This window comes from Terrapene carolina, unplaced genomic scaffold (assembly GCF_002925995.2).
Source record: "Terrapene carolina triunguis isolate 2854851 unplaced genomic scaffold, T_m_triunguis-2.0 Scaffold439, whole genome shotgun sequence".
Lineage (NCBI taxonomy): Eukaryota > Metazoa > Chordata > Testudines > Emydidae > Terrapene > Terrapene triunguis.
In genome coordinates, this window is record NW_020664790.1 from 54807 (window position 1) to 76456 (window position 21650).

The following is a 21650-nucleotide window of genomic DNA, read 5'->3' on the forward strand; positions in this document are numbered from 1 at the left end:
AAAATAAAAAAAAACTTAGAAGCTAATCATAGAGGAGCAAACTTAGGTAAACAAATTTTTAGAACTAGATAGATAAGGATTAAAAATAGTTTATGCATGAAGAAAAAACTATAAAACAATTGGAAAACCTGACTGATTTGATTACTAAATATAATCTAGAGAAGATGCACAGTAATCAGCACTGAAGGAATCATCAACCAAACCTGAATCCCAATGGCACTTTGTCAGAAACCAGCACCCTATTGATTAGCAGACAAATGAATAGATAAGAGCAGGCTCTCCAATAACTTATTAAAAAAATGGGACTATATTTGTGTGTCAGTGAACTAAGAAATTATTTCTGTAATTATATAATATCAATTTAAGAAATATCAGGTCAGGTAATTAACTGAGTTATGGTGGAGTGCTTTGTGCCTACTATGCTACACGTTTATTTCCTAAATCCTTTCCAATTGAGGTTACCTTTGCATTCTGTAACTTACATTTTTACCGTAACAGTTAGAAAAATGGTATTTTTGACGATTTCTGCTTTTTGGTTAAACTTTTTTTTTTTTTTTTTTTTAACAGCACCGAACATGTGGACCACTCACCTGATGAGCATCCAGATCTATGATAGTGGCCTTAGACACTCCTTCTACTCTTTCAAATAGAAACTGGAATCATAGGTAGGTACAGAGGAAAGAGGAAAAAAAAACACTCCAGTTAGGAAAGTAGATAAGAGATTAGAATGGAAGCTTGATACTTGCATGGTACATCTCATTTTTGAACTGAATGCAGTGTATATATTTCTTATTTGCCAAAAATTAAGGGCTAGATATTTTTGAAACACTTTATTATGGAAACTTAACAATATGTGAAGGAATAATTACATAAAACAGAGAGATGGTTTTTTATGGTTTGAAAACAATTATCTTGAGAAGCTCATGGACCCAATACACAAAGAGAATTCATGCGTTTGCATCACATTATATACATGAACTACATTTATAGGCTAGCTTTTAGATTCAAATCTTATAATTGAAAAAACAAAGTTCCCACTTCTTGTGTTTAGAGCTGCAAGAGGTGATGCAGGTTATCACATCATCAATGGTTTACATTTCTAAAGGATTGTGTAGGATAAATATATTATCTGGTTTGTGATAATGACAGACTGAATGTACATAAAGAGCATCCCTCTCTCTCTCAAAAAAGTTGGAGAATGTTGTAGTAGGGATCAAACTCTATTTTACAAAGTCACTTTATAAACTAGTAGTGGAATTCATTAATTGCTATTCCATATGACTGAGAAAGCACACTAACATTTTTCAAAAATTCTTCGAGTCATAACAGTAACTACTGTTAACTAATGGATGGTAAAAATGTCTTTAGTACATGTACAAACTATGGAAGAGTTATAGTCTCCAATGTGCATTGGAATAGTTGGGAGCCCCAGGGCAGATTAAGAGATTTTTCAAATCAGTAAACTAACATCCAAAAGAAGTTAGGGCACTGCACCATATAGTGTACTGTATTTGTTTAAATCTTAACATTTTAATTATTTTTGGTAGTATTTTATAGCATGCTAGCAAATATTCTGTGATATACTTTGTAAGAGTAATTAAGTCTTAGTTACAGGAGGTCTTATTTCAGCCTCTACATATGGATGTTTGTTTATAGAACATACAATACTAAATATAATCAATTATTTCAAACTCTCTCCCCGCCCTTGTAAGGTTATTTTCGAAGACTTCACATTTTTTATCTAGGAAGACAAAATGCATTAAGTGTAAGATCCTGAGGGCGGATACCTGTGTCCACGCAAACTTCAGTAGAAATCAGTGGAGCCCCATGTGGGTGCCAGGTTCACCAATAGCAGAATCAGGACAGTTCCCACTAAAGATTTTAAGACAATTAACCTACGGTACTTTAAAAAGGATTTTTATTTTAAAGAAAGAATTGTAACAAACGGTATTGAGTCATATTTACCTGCAGGAATCTGATTCTGCAGCCCTTTTCCACAAAATTATTGCCCTCATCAGTAACAGTTATGCATGCATAAATGCTTCAGCATCAGTCCCTAGACTACTTTAATACTGATCCCTGTCTACAGACTGTTTTGTTTACTTCTGTTTATTAAGATGTAAGTTAGACTACCGATTTAAGAAATTTATGTTGATAATTTTTTTCATTTGTACAAACAGTAGAGAAAATTATTTTTAAATGTCCTACCTTAATAGCCAGTGTGATATCAGCATATGCACAAAATCCTCCACCTTTATCACTTGAACAGTGATGGAAGCCACCACCTAAACGTAAAAATGTAACTTTAAAGAAATACTAGACTAAAAAGCTAGATACTATAGAAAACACTGTCACTGCAAATGTTTGTTTGCTGTTTACTTAAGCAATGACCATCATTTTTTTAAATTGAACAGAGCATCTAAAACCCCTAACTCATTGTCCTGGTAGCATATCACATTCAATGTCATGTTCTATATATTTGGCCTATCAGGTCCCAAGATAAAGAAGCAGTATGTGTCCCAATCTGAAGTGATTTGGTCCCAGAACCTGGAGATCTTGCAACCATATGAAGAACTAGGCTCAAAGGAGATGTGTTCCCTACAATTATACATTATATTAGAACCCATGCCTTTGTAGTAAGGCACTTTGCATCCATGGCCTACCCACCAAGAGCCATGTGCTCTAGTTTAGAGTAAAGCAGGAGACCAATTCAACTCATCAAAGTGCAAAGGGTAAACCTACTTGAGGCAGTAACTGTGTAACAGGCATGCTAGAATACTACCTTCCTCTACCACAGTAATAACTTAATGAATTACCTAGGGGGGAAATGAAAACCCCCACAATGTACCCAATTAACTTGTGGGGTGGATGGGATGGGATGGGATGGGCAAGTTCTTCTCAAACTGAAAGTCAGGGGTCAGCAACAGCCCAAAACAAGAACTGTCACTGACTGTCAGTCAGTACAGCCAATGTACCCAAGGCCTTCCTACGTCCATGGGCTAATAAACTGTAGGATAGATGCAAAATATTGTTTTGAGTCAACACTAAGATCAGGAATGGATTTTAAGAGTTGCTCTTTAAAGATGTATATACCAAACATTCACCACATAGCATTATTTTTAATCACAAATACAATGCATTTTTATATAAAAATCCATAACACTTTACTGATAAACCAGCTACATATATCTGACCAACATAATTTCATTTGAATTTCCACGGAGCATGTCTGCCTTTGTTTGTTTTTTTCATACTGGATGTTTACTCTCTAGAGGATTATACTAAGAAACAATAGAAAGATGTGTCCAGAAGAATGAAAGAGGTAATATTTTATATTTACACATAACAAATTTGTTTTTACTCTCTCTCTTTCTGGAAGTACAAACTTGCTCAAATTCTTCTTTTTAAGACATGATGGCTGCCCAGATGCTCACTACGTTGGAGTTACCGTCTTTAGAATTATCATACAAACATATGAAAAAGGTGGGAAAAATCGAACATCTGTGACCTCTGTGAAATCCAAAAGCTAATTATAACTCTGACTATTCCTTCTACAGTCATTGACCTTCCTTCTTTTGCCATATTATGGGAAAGGATAGAAAGAAGGCCAGATTTATTTCCACTATACCCTTTATAATTTATTATTATTACAATTAAGTCTCTTTTTAAATGAAGTGATCTCAGTCATTCCAATTGACCTACTGCAAAACACCAAACAAATGGTTAAAAATACAAAAAATTCAAACCTACTGTAACTAAGCTCTCACTACAGCACATTTAAAAGATTTCTGTGGCTGGGAAAGACCAAAGATTCTTTGATTAAAGAAATGGATATTTCTGACTTCAGTGTAGTGTATCTCTTTCTGGAGTGCTCTTTTTTCTTCTGTGGCAGAATTATTGCACACGTATTTAGCAAAATAATGTAGTTAGGTGCCATTGCTATTTATTTACCTCATGATAGGATTTGCATGCAAATGTGCTGATAATTGATGGTTAGCAATGTAATGTATGTGCCCATAAAAAACATGTTGCATTTCTCAAATCATTAACTTTTATTTTTTCACATTGTAGATTCATCAAATGCATTAAATATTTCAGTTTTGTAGTGAAACAGAAATGGACATTGACAAAACAGGACAATGAAGTCCTGCAGTTGAGTTAAATGCAATATGGTCTCTATTTATTTGGGATGCTGTAGGGAAACCGCATTGCGGCAAGTTATGGAAATAAAAGAACTCTGAATCATGCTACAGTCAGAACGAATCTCTCAACAATTCTAATCTACGTTTAGTGTGTATTAAATGTCAATGATTTTTTAAGTTGGAACACTGAATGTCTATATAGGAATCTCTATATGTGAGTAGAAGGAATTTTCCTACAGCCCAGTAAAATTCCTCCAAAAAACCTGTGTTCTCCAAATGAGATGGAAAGAAATATTAATGTAAAGTGAAAACTCTGAATTTATTCCTCAAGAGATTTAAGTTTTAAATGTTTTTCCACTTTATTTTTGCCTTCTTCTGAAGCCTTCTGTACTGGCTACTGCTGTAGGCAGGATGCCAAACTAGACTGTGTCAGTGATCTCTATGTTCCTCTAAAATTTAGCAGATACTGTACATTAGTTTTCCAAGAAGGGTATAGTGAAATTGCTAACTTTCAGAAGTGCCATATTGTATTGTTATTAGTTTGGCAAGTATGGATACAAACTGTGTCCACAATGATTATCTTTCAATATAAGATGCGGAACAGAACACTGGAAGCAAATAACATTTTCTTATTCATAGTGTTTGTGCCCATAATTAAGATCCTCAACTTTCCCATCAAATATTTCATCTGAGTAAGTTTCAAACAATTTTATTATCTCACAGAAAGTACTATATCTTTTAAACCTTACTTTTTTAGGGAAAATGAATATATAATTTAAGTAATTAACAACAAATGATTTGTAAAACTTCTATTAAAATTTTATTATCTGACATATCTTTTTAAACTCATAGTCATCCTTGTCTGCAAACTAGGGACGAAATTTACCTATGTGTAGAGGGCCAGCACACTTTTTGCCTAGATTGCCTATGCATGACTTAAGTCCCTATCTATCTATCTTAGGTACTTACATGTCCCCCATTACTGTAGTATCTGAACGTCTTACAGCCTTTCATAAGGTTATCTCCTCACAAAACCCCTGTGCGGTGGGAAAATGCTATTATCTCCATTTACAGAGGGGAAACTGAAGCACAGAGAAAGTGCGTGCCCAAGGTTTCACACAATGTCATCAGTGGACCAAGGTCTTCTATGACCACAGTCAGTACTAATACCACTGGACCATCCTTCCTCTCCAGAATAGTGACTTAAGAGGTGCACAGGCCACGTGCTGACCTTGGAGTGAATTTCACACTAGGTGTTTGTTTAATAAGCAAGTGTAAAGCTTCCATGGTGCACTTAACACAGGATAATGATGACAGTGAACTATATAAAACCAAATTCAAGGTAATTAGAGATTTGATTATTACATGGCATTTGAAAAATTATTCTGGTAATAAATATGGATGCTCTTCCGGTTTTGAATTTTGTTATGATTTCAGTTGATAACCACATATAAATAAAACATACTATATTTCATTCTATATTGCCATTGAGGCGGTATTTGATGTTATGTGTTTGATTTTTTAAAATATGATTTAATGAAAATTTAAAAACCTATTGCAATAAATCATGTCATTTTTCTTCCAAATTCCACTTTGTCTTCCATAATTTCCAACATGTTCATTCCAAGAGCTTCTGTTGCTTCAGTCATGGTATCAAAGAGTTGAAAAATTAGGTTTTATCATGTAAATATTAAGATTTTTTCAATACCATACTGATATTGTCTACCTTTATTTAGTTAATAACAAAACAATTGGGATTTATCCCCACAAATTAGCATTCCATTGTTTGTTCTCTTTTCTTAGAAGAATCTGATTGTTTTGTTTTGTCACAAAACAGCAATATGGATTATAGTAGACTAGGAAACTAAAATTCTCTTCTGTAAAATTAATTTTCTTCTCAAATTCGTCTCTAAAAGTTATTTTTCTCTTCTCTAAAATTCTAAACTTAACATAACCTCTCTAAAATTAACTTTGGACATTTACATTTGAGGTAGGTATGGCTGTTATAAAACAGGGTACAGGTCACGTTGACAGGAAATAAATTATTTTTAAAGTAGTTGGTAAAACTTCATTTGGTTAATTACATTTGTACTTACCCACATTGATTGCCCAGCCTCTGTCAATGGCAAGCTTTCCTGCCTTTAAGAAAAATTTAAGAATTTCAGGAATGTGTAAACTATGGCATTTAGGTTTTTACACTATAAACCCCTCCCGTCCCCGTTAGGCATTTCTATGGTTCCCGCATAGTCTCTACAGATGTTGATTAAAGTCAGTGGAAGCTTTACCAAGTTTTACCAGAGCAAGGCATGCTGGAAGAAACCCTTTAACATGATGTCTATATTTCATTCTCTTGAGATTGTGCATCTAAAATTAACTGAACATGGACCCCTAGTAGCCAAACTGAAAAGTGCAGAAAATATGAAAAAATTGTTCAAATGGGTAAAACTTCCAAACATAACAGTACGAGTAAGAATAAATAGTGTTCAATCCTATTTGTATCATTCCAGTTTATATAACAACCCTCCCAACAACACGTTTAGAAGCTCTAAATAACTGCAAACATATTGATACACTTAAGGTTTCCAGTGAGAAAAACCTGCAATATGCAAAGTGTTGTGGGATTTTTTACAAAGTAACATTTATAATGTTGAGCATCATCAATCCTTTTCCTCAGATACCTGGAAATGGTGACCACTGCTCTTTGGCGTACCGAAATGACATTCAAAGAAGGGAAAGAATCAACAAGGGAAGGGCTCACTACGCTGGAATTAGGAAAACTTGAACTTTGAAAAGAAAAATGTGAAATATTATTAGCAAAGAGCAGGCAGCCTTAAAGGACCATTTCTGCTTTTGAAGGCAGACATTATTTTCTTTCACTACCCTGATGAGTGATAAATTATAGGTACTTCAAGTGTCAAATATTTTTAAAGGGCATATTACAATTTCTAATAAAATAAAATGATTTCCCAAAAATGATGGAATGAAAATTGCATTTGCAAGGGGAACTGGAAAGCTTCAAAGTGAGAAACAAGGAGCTCTTCCATCAGTAAGATTGGTCTTTGGATACCTCCAGAAGATTACTTAATATTTAAGAAACCAGTGGGGGGTGGGGGGCTATTTTACTACCCAAACACTGCCAATTTATCCAGATTAGATCTTGAGGAGGAATTATTGAATGGCAGGACCCACAAGTCACAGTGCTTCTCCACTACCTCCTCATTCAGTGTACTTCCCAGGTATTTATCATGAAAAAAAAAAAAAGTCCCTACAAAGTCAAAAACCGTCAGAGACTGCAAAAGGGACTAATGAAGTAGTAGTAACCCTGATGATAACACTAGCGACAGCACTGGCAGCAACAGAAGGCACATATTTTCTATTTCTGAATTCTTAAGAGCATGTGTACAGTTTAGGCCTTTATTTATTGCTCGATTAATTAAGTTTATGCAGGCAGACACTATGCTTTTTAGAAGTGGAATGATATTTCTATGATGAGAGCCAAAGAAGACTCGGAACATGGTGTAATGGAAATCGTGACCAAAAAATGGCCATTATTGTTATTTATTATTTGTATTACAGTAACAATAAGAGCCCCATTGCGCTAGACATTATACAAACACAACAGTCCCAGCCCCAAGAGCTTACAAAGTGAGCAAAGCTCTTCTAGATAGCCATATTTATGAATACCGAATAGACCGTTTTTGAAATGACATCAGCACTGGTCTCATCATGAAGAACTGTCTATAGCGATTCACATCACACAGCAGAGATCAGTGCAAGGCTTCCAGGTAGTGCGGCAGGACTAGCCAGAGGCGGTGACAGAGAGCCACTATAGCACTCAGAGGAAACCCACTACTAGAAAAATAAAAAGAGTTTTAAGCAGCATGGCAAGGGCCCTCTCACACTCATGGGTGAAGGGAATTATTTTTTCTTTCCCTGTAACACAAATGCTTAAAAACTACAGGCCAAATGCTATCCTCAACTATCCCTATGCCTTCCCATTGAAATCAACAAGGTTGCATGGATGTACCTGAGGCAGAATTTCACCCTGTTTGTCACTGACCAATTTGCAGGTAAGTATATTCAAGTTGCTTGTTTTAGATTTGAATGGGATCTAATAAAGAGGAAACTAAAGTCCACATACAGTTAAGTCTTCACCTCTCACATGTTGATCTACATTTGCCTTTTCCACTTTGGGCACTGGCAATAAATACTGAAGAAGTTACACTTGTTTCTACCTCAGCTACTTTTATCCATATTAATAAAAGGACACATCTCATAAGGGTTCCAAAATTTGGACAATGACTATCACTTTCCTTCTGCACTCCTTGTTAAGCAATCTTTTATGAATAATGTAAGTAAGGATAATATTCCAGATAGTATGCCTACTTTTTCCACTTTTCAAGGCAGCTTTGGGCCATCCAACAGCATTAGAAACTGTTACCAATACATTCAAGCGCCTTGATTTCCACCATCCCTTTTCCCCTAACTTATCCTTCTTTGATCTTTAAGAAAACACAGTGAAAGTCAGGATATAATTAAAGTGTAATGGGAAAAAGGAAATAGAAGTTGAAGACCAGAGAGGAGAAGGAAAGCTTACTGGGAGAACACAGTCAAAAAAGGGCAAGATATTTTTTGATGTTAAAAAGAAAGGCAGACCCCATACCCAATGATATCAAAACTAGGGCTGTTGATTAATCGCAGTTAACTCATGCCCCTTCACGCTTCGGCCACCATTCCAGAGGACCTGCTTCCATGCTGATGATGCTCGTTAAAAAAATAATGGATTAATTAAATTTGTGACTGAACTCCTTGGGGGAGAACTGTATGTCTCCTTTTCTGTTTTACCTGCATTCTGACATATATTTCATGTTATAGCAGTCTCGGATGATGACCCAGCACATGTTAATTTTAAGAACACTTTCACAGCAGATTTGACAAAACGCAAAGAAGGTACCAATGTGAGATTTCTACAAATAGCTACAGCACTCAACCCAAGGTTTAAGAATCTGAAGTGCTTTCCAAAATCTGATCGTTATTGAGCAGAACCCATCATCAGCATGGACACATGTCCTCTGGAATGGTGGCTGAAGCATGAGAATCTTTAGCGCATCTGGCACGTAAATATTTTGCGATACCGGCTACAACAGTGCCATGCGAACGCCTGTTCTCGCTTTCAGCTGACATTGTAAACAAGAAGTGGCAGCTTTATCTCCTGCAAACTGTAACTAAACTTGTTTGCCTGAGCGACTGGCTGAAGTAGGGCTCTAAAATTTTACATGATTTTATTTTTTTTGTACATAATTCTACATTTGTAAGTTTAACTTTCATGATAAAGAGATTGCACTACAGTACTTGTATTAGGTGAATTGAAAAATACTATTTCTTTTTGTTTTTTACAGTGCAAATAAATATGAAGTGAGCACTGTACACTGTGTATTCTGTGCTGCAATTGAAATCAATATATTTGAAAATGAGAAAACATCCAAAAATATTTAAATAAATGGTATTCTATTATTGTTTAGCAGCACGATTAATCACAATTAATTTTTTTAATTGCTTGACAGCCCTAATCAGAAGCCAACAACTTATAGCAGTACACAAATGTGGAGAGTACCACTGGCCCCAGCACTGCCTAGGTGACTTGCTAGTAGAAGCTGTCCATCCTATTCCACAACCCATGGCAGAAAGAAGAGGGAAATGGGACCTTTATTTTCAGGATGGGTGTAATCTCCACAGGAGAACCATGACCTCTTCTGCCACTTTTCCACCTTAGATTTTACATAAATTTCTAACATTCTCCTTTGCTAAATTTCCCAGTTTGCTACTTGATTTCATGATCTGCTATTGTTATTTAATTCTCATCTTCACCACCACGTTAGCAATGCTTCTGCCAAATGTATGTGTACGTATATAGATACCTATTTTAAATTGGTCAGAGTATTTTGTGTCATTCTGAAGATGTAAGTCACATCAGAAAGGATAAGCAATTATGCTGTTAAACTAGAAGTCCTGAAAATCATCAAACAGTTTTTGCAACACCATTTGAGCATGATTATGTAGAGAACAGATTCAAACTTTAGAAAATGCTTTAGATGTTTAATATCAATGACCAGTAAGTAAATGAATCTTTCACAAAGAGAATTAATTAAGATGCCATTATGTGCTTAAAATTAATTAAGTCATATTGTCAAAAGTGATTTCTGAATGCTCACAGCAGACAATCATACACGTTAGATTGTTGTCTGAGCCCACCCACCAGCTATCCATTCTACTTCTTTCCTGAATACCTCTTGATGACTGATTTCAACAACTTGCAGGAAACCAGAGATTCTTGACAAACAAAGATGACATTTCATTTGTGGAATTAGGGAAAGTAATTTGTACAGTTTACAGCACCAGTGAGCAGAAATTTTAACAAGGGAAGGCAATTTATTTTGTACATGTTTATAGAGTGCTTGGAAATATAGAGTTATATAAGTGCCAAATAGTATTATAAATAGTCCCTACACTGGACATAAAAATTTGAGCATTAACCTGGGAAGAAAAACATTTAAACATTTTGTGAATAAATGCTAAACAATACTGAAAGTAAGAATTCAAATACTATTTAATTTTATCTTATTAAATAAGCATGTGTAGAAAATTATAGCTGTTTCCCCACAATCATCTATAATTCATCTCAATAATAGGGGAGTTATAATGTCGCTAGTTCTGCCTTACTGTGATGGAATTTTTACAAAAAGGATACTGGCAATCTGCCCTAAAAATTAAAAACAGGAATAATTCTGATTATAATATTATTTGTATTGCAGTTGAATCTAGGGGCCACAACCAAGATCAGAGCCCCGTTGTGCAAGGCACTCTTACAAACATAACGAGATACTGTCTCTGCCCTGAAGACTTTACAAATCCGTGGCCCCAATCCTGCAATAATTTACGCACATGCTTAACTTTAAGTACATCAGCAGTCCTTTTGAACCCAACATGCATAAAGTTAAAGCATGTGTGTACGTTTTGGCAGGATTGGGAGTAAATTGGAAAGACAAAGAAAGGATGGGAGTAGAAACAGAGACACAGAGCGGAAAGACGACTTGCCCAAACAGACAGCAGGTCAGTGGCAGAGCAGTGAAGAAAGCACAGGTCTCCTGACTCTCAGTGCAGTGCCCTCGGTAATACTGCTTACATTTTTTAAAAATTTAAATTGACTTAAAAAAAAGTTAAGTGTAAGGGAGTTTAAAGCTATAACAGCATTTAAAAGAGAACTGGATAAATTCATGGAGGTTAAGTCCATTAATGGCTATTAGCCAGGATGGGTAAGGAATGGTGTCCCTAGCCTCTGTTTGTCAGAGGGTGGAGATGGATGGCAGGAGAGAGATCACTTGATCATTACCTGTTAGGTTCACTCCCTTTGGGGCACCTGGCATTGGCCAATGTCGGTAGACAGGATACTGGGCTAGATGGACCTTTGGTCTGACCCAGTACGGCCATTCTTATGTTTAAAGTCTACCTTGACTCGACAGGGAAAGCATTCTGACTTCAATGCGAGAACTACTGGATGAGGCTGAATGGATCAAAAAATAGGTAATGTGGATATAGAGTTCCCCATCTCTAGGCCACTGGGTCAAAGCCAGCCCAGGTTAGAAACCAAAAAAGGTAAGTACCTATCTTAAGGCTGTTTATCATTAGAATACGTAATTCTATCATTTTCTGAAGTTCTTTCAGTTACAGTTACTGCATTTGCAATGCAGACTAAAAATACATGGTGCCCTGTGCAGCCTGAACACTATGTTGTTATCGAATTCTAAGAACACTACATATTTTTCCCTCTGGCAAATGCTAATTTGAAGTATTTTTTCAACAGTAATTAATTAATAATACATTCACAATTAAATATTAATGACAAACTCCTCTGGGAACCTAACCAGGTTCATTAACATCAAAAAGAGCTTTCCCCATGACAGCTGCGGTAATTTCTTCTTGAGTATCTTTTAATGACTCAGACAACATTTCTTCAGAGCTATGGGCCAAATTTTGCACTAGGTTACATGTGCATAGGTCCCACTCACTTTCATGGGCACTATGTACATGCCTTTCAAGGATGTATAGCAGGGGTGGGCAAACTTTTTGGCCTGAGGGCCACATCTGAGTATGGAATTTGTATGGCAGGCCATGAATGCTCACGAAATTGGGGGTTGGGGTGCAGGAGGGCTCCGGCCAGGCGGTTCCTCGCCAATGGGAGCTGCGGAGGCAGCTCTTGGGGCGGGGACAGCGTGCGGAGCCCCCTGGCTGCCCCTTCGTGTCGGAACCAGAGGAGGGACATGCCGCTGCTTCCAGGAGCCATGCAGAGTGGGGCATGACCTCGACCCTGCTCCCCAGCTGCCACACCGGAGCAGGGCAAGCCCCAGACCCTGCTTCCCGGCTGGAGCTCGAAGGCTGGATTAAAATGTCTGGAGGGCCATATGTGGCCCCCGAGCCATAGTTTGCCCACCCCTGGTGTAAAGGGAGAATTTGGCCTTGTGTGCCATATTACTTCAAAAAGTCCAGTCTAAAGACACTACACTGTAGAAAACCAAGCAAGTCCTTTCCACAGCGCTAGTAGTTATGTGCCTTCACACCAGGAATGCTTCTTGCTATACAAGAATATGTTGCTATTCTTAAAACATGCATAAATCTGAACAACAAACACTTAATATAGTTTACTGCAAGCCCACTGATTGCTGTTAGCCTTGACAGACAATACTGCCACATAAACGAAAACACATGGGACAAGATATTTTACTCCATGAATTTTAAATTATAGCGGACACACCATTTTTATAGTGCAGTCTCCTTTCTTATGGTACTATCAACCCTTCTTTTGGGTACACAGCATTTTCCAAAGCTAGCAATGATGTACACAACATATAAAATAGATGTTTTTAACAGTATATTTTAATTAATTTTATTTACTTTTTGAACAAAGTGTGAAATTCATTTCCCATTTTGGGTGCTTTAAATGATACCCTCTTACCGCCTGTAGCAGAGGAGAATCTTGACTGGACAATGGGGAATGAGAGAAGCCCAAAAGGTATGCCTGGCAGGAAGAGAAGCTCTGCCACCCCCAATGGCAGTTCTCTGCTTAGCTGTTGGCTTGGCAAAAGGGTATGGAGGCTGATTGGCTGCTGGGTGCCTCCCGCCCCCCCCCCCCCATTTAAACTACACTAGGATTTTCAAAAGCCTCTACTCTCTGGTTAGTTGTCCCGCCCTCTGTCCCCTTAGTTGTAAATTAGGAGTTGTGCTGCTTATGATGCTACAGGTCAGCCTGATTGCCTGTTTTTATGGATCAGAAAGGGCCGGGTTCTAGTGGTAAACAAGACCCAGGATTGCACACTTGGACCATGCGCTCATTGGGGGGGGAGGGGTTGAGGGGGAAGGAGGACCTTGGGATCTAGGCAGACTGAGGTTCCCCCCCACCCAGCCTTGTGGCCTCTGTTACTCTACCCCTCCTTAAGCCTTTATATGTTATTTGCGTCTTCAATGAATCTTTGATGTTATTCATCAAGGGAAGAATTTGAAAAAAATGCATCTTGCTTTTAATGTACAGTCTGATTGCTGTGAAGTGCCTATTATCCCACTGATAGACAATTAACATAGATAACCTCTCAGTTTTGTGAAAATACTGCTGCTGCTTTACAATTCCCCTATAGCTTTGCAGCCTCCTCCACCTTTCATATCAGCTAGTAAGTTGCAATAGATCTTTTATTCTGATTTCTAGTGCTGAAAGAAAAAAAAGGAGTACACTGCTGAACCTCAAGACAATGCACTTCAATAGCTAACCTTAACATAATTCAGGAACAGCAATGTGGGATTCTGTACCATTCCATGGATCTTCATTGTAACAGCTAGTTTGGGAAGGGCAGGGGAGGGCAAAAATGCAGTAGATGCAGTGAAAATCTATTTGCCATCACATCAACTGTGAATTTAGATAAGATCATTTATTTTCAACTTATAAACTCGCTGCTACAGGTCTGTTCCTGTGAAAAGAGATATGGAATACCACTACGGTCTTGAAGCACTGCGGTTTGCTTTCTGAAATGTGCTTCTACTCTGACAAATATCATAGAAGGGTTCGATGGTTGTTGCCTCTCTGATTTCAGTATCAAAATGTGTTCAGTTTTGAATGAAAAAAATGTTTTTTCCCAACTACTAGCCCTGCAAACTCAGCCTTAGCTCAGAGTCTCAAGTGGGTTCTTTCCATCTGGCATATCACCGTCTGTAATAAAGGTTCTGTAGGACAAATTAAGCCCTCAGTGACACCTGTGCTACTCCACTGCCTGCAGTGAGGAAGAACAGATGTAACTAATTGGAACTTGGAAAACAATTCTGTTATGATTAAACAGAATACAGCTCACTCCATTTTAGCTGTGCTCCCGCTATAGTGTGAACAGCAGTAAAAAGCAGTAAAATCTTATTTTAATCACTAAAATGAGCAGATCTGAATTTCTGAATACACAAAATGAACAGTAAGAAGCTGTCATTTCCTCACTAGTTATATTTCAGACTAGAAACTCATTTTAAGCAGCACAAGAATTGTAAGAGCAGATGACATCCTGAGTAGGGTCAAAAATCTCCCCCTTCTTAGCAGCTGTTTCTCTTTTCATGCCCTCTCATCTTGATACAGCTGCTAGGTATTGCAATGTCATGCTGGATTTAGCCACTGTCTCTAGGACAGATCATTAACCCCACCGCCTGCCCTGGTCCAGTGTAGGATTAGTAAACCCACCCAATCACAGATCCATTGGTATATAAGCACAGACGGCTCTAAATTATAAAATCTATGACAAAAGGGCAATGGTTAAATTTTAAAAATGTAGTTCATTAATTCAAATTGATGAAAGACAGTAGAAAAAAGCATCAATAGCTTACCATTATTGTTCCTCCTGTTTGGGTTCTTAGAGGCTTCAGCACCTTTCTCTGAACAAGGAAATTGGGAAGAAAGAGAACTGGTGGAATTTCTGTAATTGTAGCCACTACAAATGACCACTACAGAAAAAAATAAAGAATAATTACGAATTAGTTTCTGAATAATTTACCTTATCTCCAAACTACTACTGTAATATTCTGTCACACAGTTACTATCTACTGAACAAAAGCACTTGGCTTTAACATACAGCATTTTCTCTCTACAAAAATACCAATGTCTATAATAACAATCATTAATATTGGCCTCTGAACAGCTTCCTTTCTTTTAGAGACCAGGAGGTCTCAAACTGCAATTTATGAGATACATTATGTTTCAGAAGTCAGATTTTGGATTCTTATGTCAAAGTCTGACAAAATTATTAATTGTTCAGTCATGTACAAATTTTAAATAGGCTAATAATGTTACAAAAACAACAGTGAAAATTCTTTAATGGTATTAATAGTTAGCTGTGCTTACTACATTGCTCAACCCTAAGGATCAAAAGAATACATCAAATAGATTTTAACTAAGAAGTGTAACACTTATTAATGAACATTTTATGTATATCTTAGCTTAAACAATGCATAATAATTTGATTATTTTCATGCAAGATCAGGTAAAATTTATTTTGCATATTAAACACTCCTGGAATATGTTTCAAGGCAAATGTTGTATTAAATAAGCAAGTAATCAAGAGAATGATTTGAAGAATTACTTCCAAAATACGTGATCTATTCTAGTGAAGAACTTGCTGATATTACTTCTAAGAATCCATACTAACAGTGTTAGGAGCTATACTATGTCTAAATATATTTCAAAACCTAAATCACAGCTAAGAATATATAACATCTGCATTTCAAGTTATTACTCAATATTTCATAAAGATATTCAGGTCAATAAACTGGAAACCTTTGCACAAGGATTTTGAGTGGATCCCACTCCCTGCAGCATAATGAAATTTAAAGAGATTCTGTACACCTCTGTGATTCTCTTATTTCACCAGTTGTGCAATTGCAACTGGTGGGTGAATTTTAACAAAAGAATAAAACCTATATGCTTATTTAGTCTCCTTAGGTATTCAAATTATGACCACTTATGGCCAAAACAGTTTAAAGGAAGACTGTAAGTATCATTTATTGGAGCAACTATGCATTAAGGTGTTTAAAACATAAAAAGTATATACATTGAGCACTGCTTACTTTGACAGCAGTTCACTTAAGAGTTTGTTATACTTTTATATTGAAAGAGATTTCAAAGACAACATATGGCTTATACCATATCGGAAACTGTTAAAGTTTCACAATAACAGCTGTCCATCATTAATACAATTACCTTCACTATCATCTTTTAATGTGGCAAGACTTTCTAAAATCTATTTAAAAGCTGTTGTAACTTCTGGTTGGTACTATAAATATAAAGAGCCAATTTCACCCCTAGTGCATCTTAAAATTTCACCCCAGTTCTGAATTTGGCCTAGTATAAAATCTGGTATCAAGCACTACAGACAGCTGGAAAATGTAAGAACATTTCACAAAAAAATTATGTTGATGTTTTCTGGCCAGCTCTATAAACACACTGTAACCCATGCGTAATAATACAATTTGTAATCTCCTCCACAATGTAATTTGGCCAAAGTAAAGTATAGCCTTACTATACCACCCCTTTCATTTGCACAGTGCCAGCTAAGGATAAAAGCATGAAACAGACCACAGCTACAACACTGCAAACATCTATTTACATGAACATTTAAAAAGAAAAGGGAAAAATGGGTCAGAAAAAGAAGAAATGGGGCACCGAAAAGTGTCAAATCAATTTATTATATAACAACAACAAATTTGGAATCATGATGCAATCATTCCAGCTTGGTTTTCTTATGACTACACAGATGACTCAAAGCTTTGCATTCACAGTTAAGGGCAGTTATAGAATGCTTTCAGATAATTAAAGCCCAAGAACTCTCAATGTTGGTATATGCTATATATGTTCATTTTATTCTAATTAACAGAATACTTGACTAGATATTTAGCGTAAGATAAACATAAATCATTAGAAAAGTTTTCAGTCCTGAAAGATACAGCTAAAACTGTGGAAAATATACATTTTATTGAAAGATAACAACAGTCAGGCAATTAGTGTCCTTGATCGTATTTTGACACAGTTCTGCTCAGATGTTTTTCTTGTTGCTTCCAAAATTGATTATCCTACCCTTCCCCCACTCCTCCTTCTCACAGTTATTAGCCGTGTGCATTAGAAACTGAAGAAAAGAATATACACCTCTACCACGATATAACGCGACCCAATATAACACGAATTGGGATATAATGCAGTAAAGCAGTGCTCCGGGGGTGGGGGAGGCTGCACACTCTGGGGGATCAAAGCAAGTTCAATATAACGCAGTTTCACCTATAACGCGGTAAGATTTTTTGGCTCCCGAGGACAGCGTTATATCGGGGTAGAGGTGTACCACTTAATAATTGTGTTTTATAGTACATGTTCATCATATTGAATGACTTTATCAGGCTAATAACCCTAAATATGAAACAATAAAACACATATAAATGGGAATGTCACCGACCCAACCATCTGCCCACCAGGTTTTGACCTGCCAAGGCACCTGTGGGTCATCCCTGAACTGGTTGCAAATAAGACAGGGTAATTGTGTGGCTAATCTTTTGAAATGGGGTTTTTCTAATGACCCGCGATGTATATGCGATCAACTTCAGACTATGTCATATAGCCTTACAAGCATCCTCTGACTTACTTTACTCTGTGGCCCAATTAATTTTTAAGTACTCTTCACCTGTTTTGGATGACTTATCCACAGAATCCTATTCGTAAAGCCAAAAATGGCATTTTTACCAAACATATTTTCATTTGTTTAGGATTAAATGGTTTTCACTTATGTTGACAGGATTTATCATTATGAGGTGAAGATATCTGTATGGGCTGGGCTAAACCCCCCCCACTAAGCTTGGGCATGTGGAATGCTTGCCTTCGTGAATGAGGATACCTGTACCAGCAACTTCGGCAGAACTGAAGCTTGCATTAAAAAAAGGGGGAAAGGGGGCTTCTAGACCAATACATAATTAAAAAGCTGACTTTCTGGATGCATGCCAAGGCAATGTCAGCTTCCTGAGTCTGCACACAGTTCCAGTACCTCTGCTGATATAGCTGTTCCCTAAATCTTTCATACCTACTAGGTACATGTAATTCTCTAGTAGGTGTCGATGAAGTGTTTGAAGCACTGTGTATTGGTTCAATGTACGCCATGCACTGCAGAATGGGCAGTATTTTATCATGTTTATCCACCATGCAAGGCTTCCCACTGCAACTACACATAGGAATGAAAAGGAGCTAAATTCTGCTTTCCTATGTGCTTTCTATAGGAGTTGAGCAATAGAATGGCACATTCCTTGTCAGACTTGTTTGTGGCTCCTATGCACAAATCTAACAAAAGAATTTGCTTCATAGCAAATAGCCATCGTTACAGTAGCTCCAGATAACTATGTTTAATAAGCCTGCTTCTAAAAGCAAATGGCTAACATAGGCAGCTATATGTTTGTCAAATATTTAACTGGACCTTGATCTTCCATAAGGTCTGAAAAGGAGCAGTAACGATAATTCTTTGTATCAATTTAACAGAGAGATTTTTACCCTCTGATTTTTGTAGACTTTTCTCACAAACCTTTAGGACAATATTGCTCAAGTTTGGATTTGCAATCCCAAAGCGGGTTACGAAGCCATGGTCTGGGGACCACATTTTCTATAGGCTAAGGTTTTTTGTGTGTTTTAAAATAATTGTTCTCATTATTTTTCTAGCACTTCTGGTTGCCAATATAACTTAAGTGTAAATGCTGCTGTTATAGCGCTGACTGAATGTATATCACTGAGTAAGCTGAAATTTTCCATATATACATACATTATATTTTTTAAATATGAAAATATCAAAATGTATAATGTCCTGAATGTAAGCACTGGCTCTGGTCATATTTGGCAGAATAGTTAAAACTTTTTATAAATATATTAATTTCATAAAATAAATAAATGATTATGTATTACACTGCAATGGAGGAGCTGGCTAAAACAACGCAAAAGATGTTGAGATAAGAGATACAAAAATATTCTGAGATATTTGATCATTGTCTGCAGCTTCAGGCCAGCCCTGCCAGGAATGTGAGGGCATCCAGATTCCCAGGCCAGCCAGCTCACTATGATGCTAGCTGGCCCAGAAATCTGAAAGCCCTGGAGTCCCCAGCATGTAACTACAGCTTTTGGGAGCAGAGCTGGGGAAAGAATTGATTTTTCCGTTCAGTCGGCAAACCAAAACAATCAGAGGCAATATTCAGTTTGGTTGGGAATTTGTCAGCAAATTGGAAATTGCTCTAGAGCCTGGTGATTAAGGCACTCATGTGTAAGGAAGGAGATGTGGATTCAAATGTTCCCTCTGCCTGATTCAGAGGATGGACTTGAATCCACATCTCCTACCTTCCAGGTGAATGCTTTATTCTCACATTCTTTCTCTGTGGCCCAATTAATTTTTAAGTATTTGTGCACAGCACAACAGTTTCACTAGGAGAGACTGAGACACACTCACCCTAGAAGAGAAAATATCTTGGTGGTTAGGGCCCTCACCTAGAAAAGGGGGACATCTGAGTTCAAGTCCTGCTCCAGAGTGGGCACTCAAACCTGATTCTCCCACATCCTAGGCAAGTGCCCTAACCAGCAAGATAAAGTTTATGAAGAGAGCAGAAAGACATGCATGCAGTTCGCTGATCCTGAAAAAATTTTCCCCAGCAAAACTACTGGGTCAAATGTGCAATAGTTTTGAGTTGACTAAAACTGCATTTTTCAGTGAATAAACTACTTCATCCAAAAAATGTCACCCAGCTACACATGGGAGCCCCAACAGCTGCTATTAGCAGCCGTGAAACTGATGAGAATGTCAATTTCACTCAGCAGCTGTTCCGGTTGGGGAGCAGATTTCATTTTATAAACACTGTGTCAGTGTTTCCAAAATGTGTGGGTTTTAGGCAGGGAGGGGAAGGATTGCTGGTTCACAGAATTTTTTTTAAAATTACATTCATTCTGATTTGGAACTAAATCAAATTTCAAAAATGCAAAATTTCCTGCAAATTGGAAATTCCATGTTTTGGCCGGCTCTACTTGACAGAGACTTCTTTTTACTCAGGGCCTCAGTCTTTTATTGAGGGGTGCATATTTTTATTAATTGACACTATCAAAATGCTTATATTTATTGTTCATGTGTCCCATATAAACTGAAAAATAATATTAAGATTAGAGGACTTCTTAGTGAAAGTTACACCTTTATGAAATACAACTTTACCTAGCCACAATTTTCAATTCATAAGGTTTTTCAGCTCAAGGGTCATCATTTCAAAGTGGCCCAGCCAGAATGAATGCTAATCACACAATGTTACTTTACTGTATGGCAATATTTGCAGGTTCACCCACTCTGCACCAATTTCTGAGTGTGGCAGATTTACACACACAACAGCTTGAAAGTGTCATAGTCATCACATACTGCACATGTACTTGCAAGCATAATTCCTGCTTTTTACAAGTGGAAAAGCATGCCACAATTTGAAAGTCTAACTCAGTAATCAACACTGGAGTAAGCACAGTAAACTTTCAATACCAATAAATTAAGCCTAATTTAGATGAATTGTTTCCATGTACTTATGGGGCAAGCTGTCTAATGTTCCTTTGAAGCCACAATTCTATCATGAAGAGACTTCCTATTATAAAAATAACTTAGTACCACATCAACATTACAAACAAAAGCACTAAGTGTACAGAAAAAATCAAAATGTAATTACAAAGGAAAAGTACAGAATAATAACGGATAAAATGATAATGATTTGCATACAACATGTAGCCAATGTATCACTGGTCACTCTAGCAAGACATCACAATTCAATGACTAAATAATGAATATTTTATATTCATAGTACTTTATGTGCATAGCAGAAGCGCAAAATGATTTACTGGATACCTCTTGAAAGCCCTCCAAGATATGGTTCTGTATGCATATAAAAAAATTAAAGAGAAATATATTCAAACATTTGGATATGGACATGGTAACTTGAGATAATTTAATTTTCCAAGCTGTCAATCGGTCAGAAATATCTGTCTTCATGACATCGCTCTTTATTAGTTTCTTCTGATGCGGAACAAAAGGACAGAGATTATATAGTAATCTTAGAAGTCACTGTACTTTCTGCATTAAGCTTATCTAGATAACATACGGTATTATAAATCAATACATGTAACTATTTCTTTGGTAGACATTTGTTCTCATTCAGTCATCATCAATTTTTTAATCCTATTTCCATCCCTTTATACACTGTACTTGTTGCATGTAACTCAGGAACTTGCCTCCAGTCAAAATGGGTCCTGTGTCCATAAGAGTAACAAACAGCAAGTTTCCCACAGACAGCAAACACTGCACTCAATGATGTGTCTTCATTTTTCTCTTATATGTTCTTGTGTGGTGACAAAGTGTACCTAACCCATTTTTATTTGCGTTGATAATGCTACAGGAATTT

At 36.8% G+C, this 21650-nt stretch overlaps 1 protein-coding gene across 5 annotated transcripts in view; it reads right to left on the reverse strand.

Moving 5' to 3' along the window:
* The window catches only part of HDAC11 (histone deacetylase 11), an 80372-nt gene that overhangs the window by 38171 nt on the left and 20551 nt on the right, over window positions 1–21650 (reverse strand). For all 5 annotated transcript variants that reach the window (XM_024208798.3, XM_024208796.3, XM_029913069.1 and 2 more), the window contains exons 4-7: window positions 15048–15164; window positions 6239–6281; window positions 2209–2285; window positions 591–653 (exon numbers count right to left, since the gene is read on the reverse strand). In XM_024208798.3, coding sequence (XP_024064566.1) covers window positions 591–653; window positions 2209–2285; window positions 6239–6281; window positions 15048–15164 — 300 coding nt within the window. The remainder of the gene's footprint in view (window positions 1–590; window positions 654–2208; window positions 2286–6238; window positions 6282–15047; window positions 15165–21650) is intronic.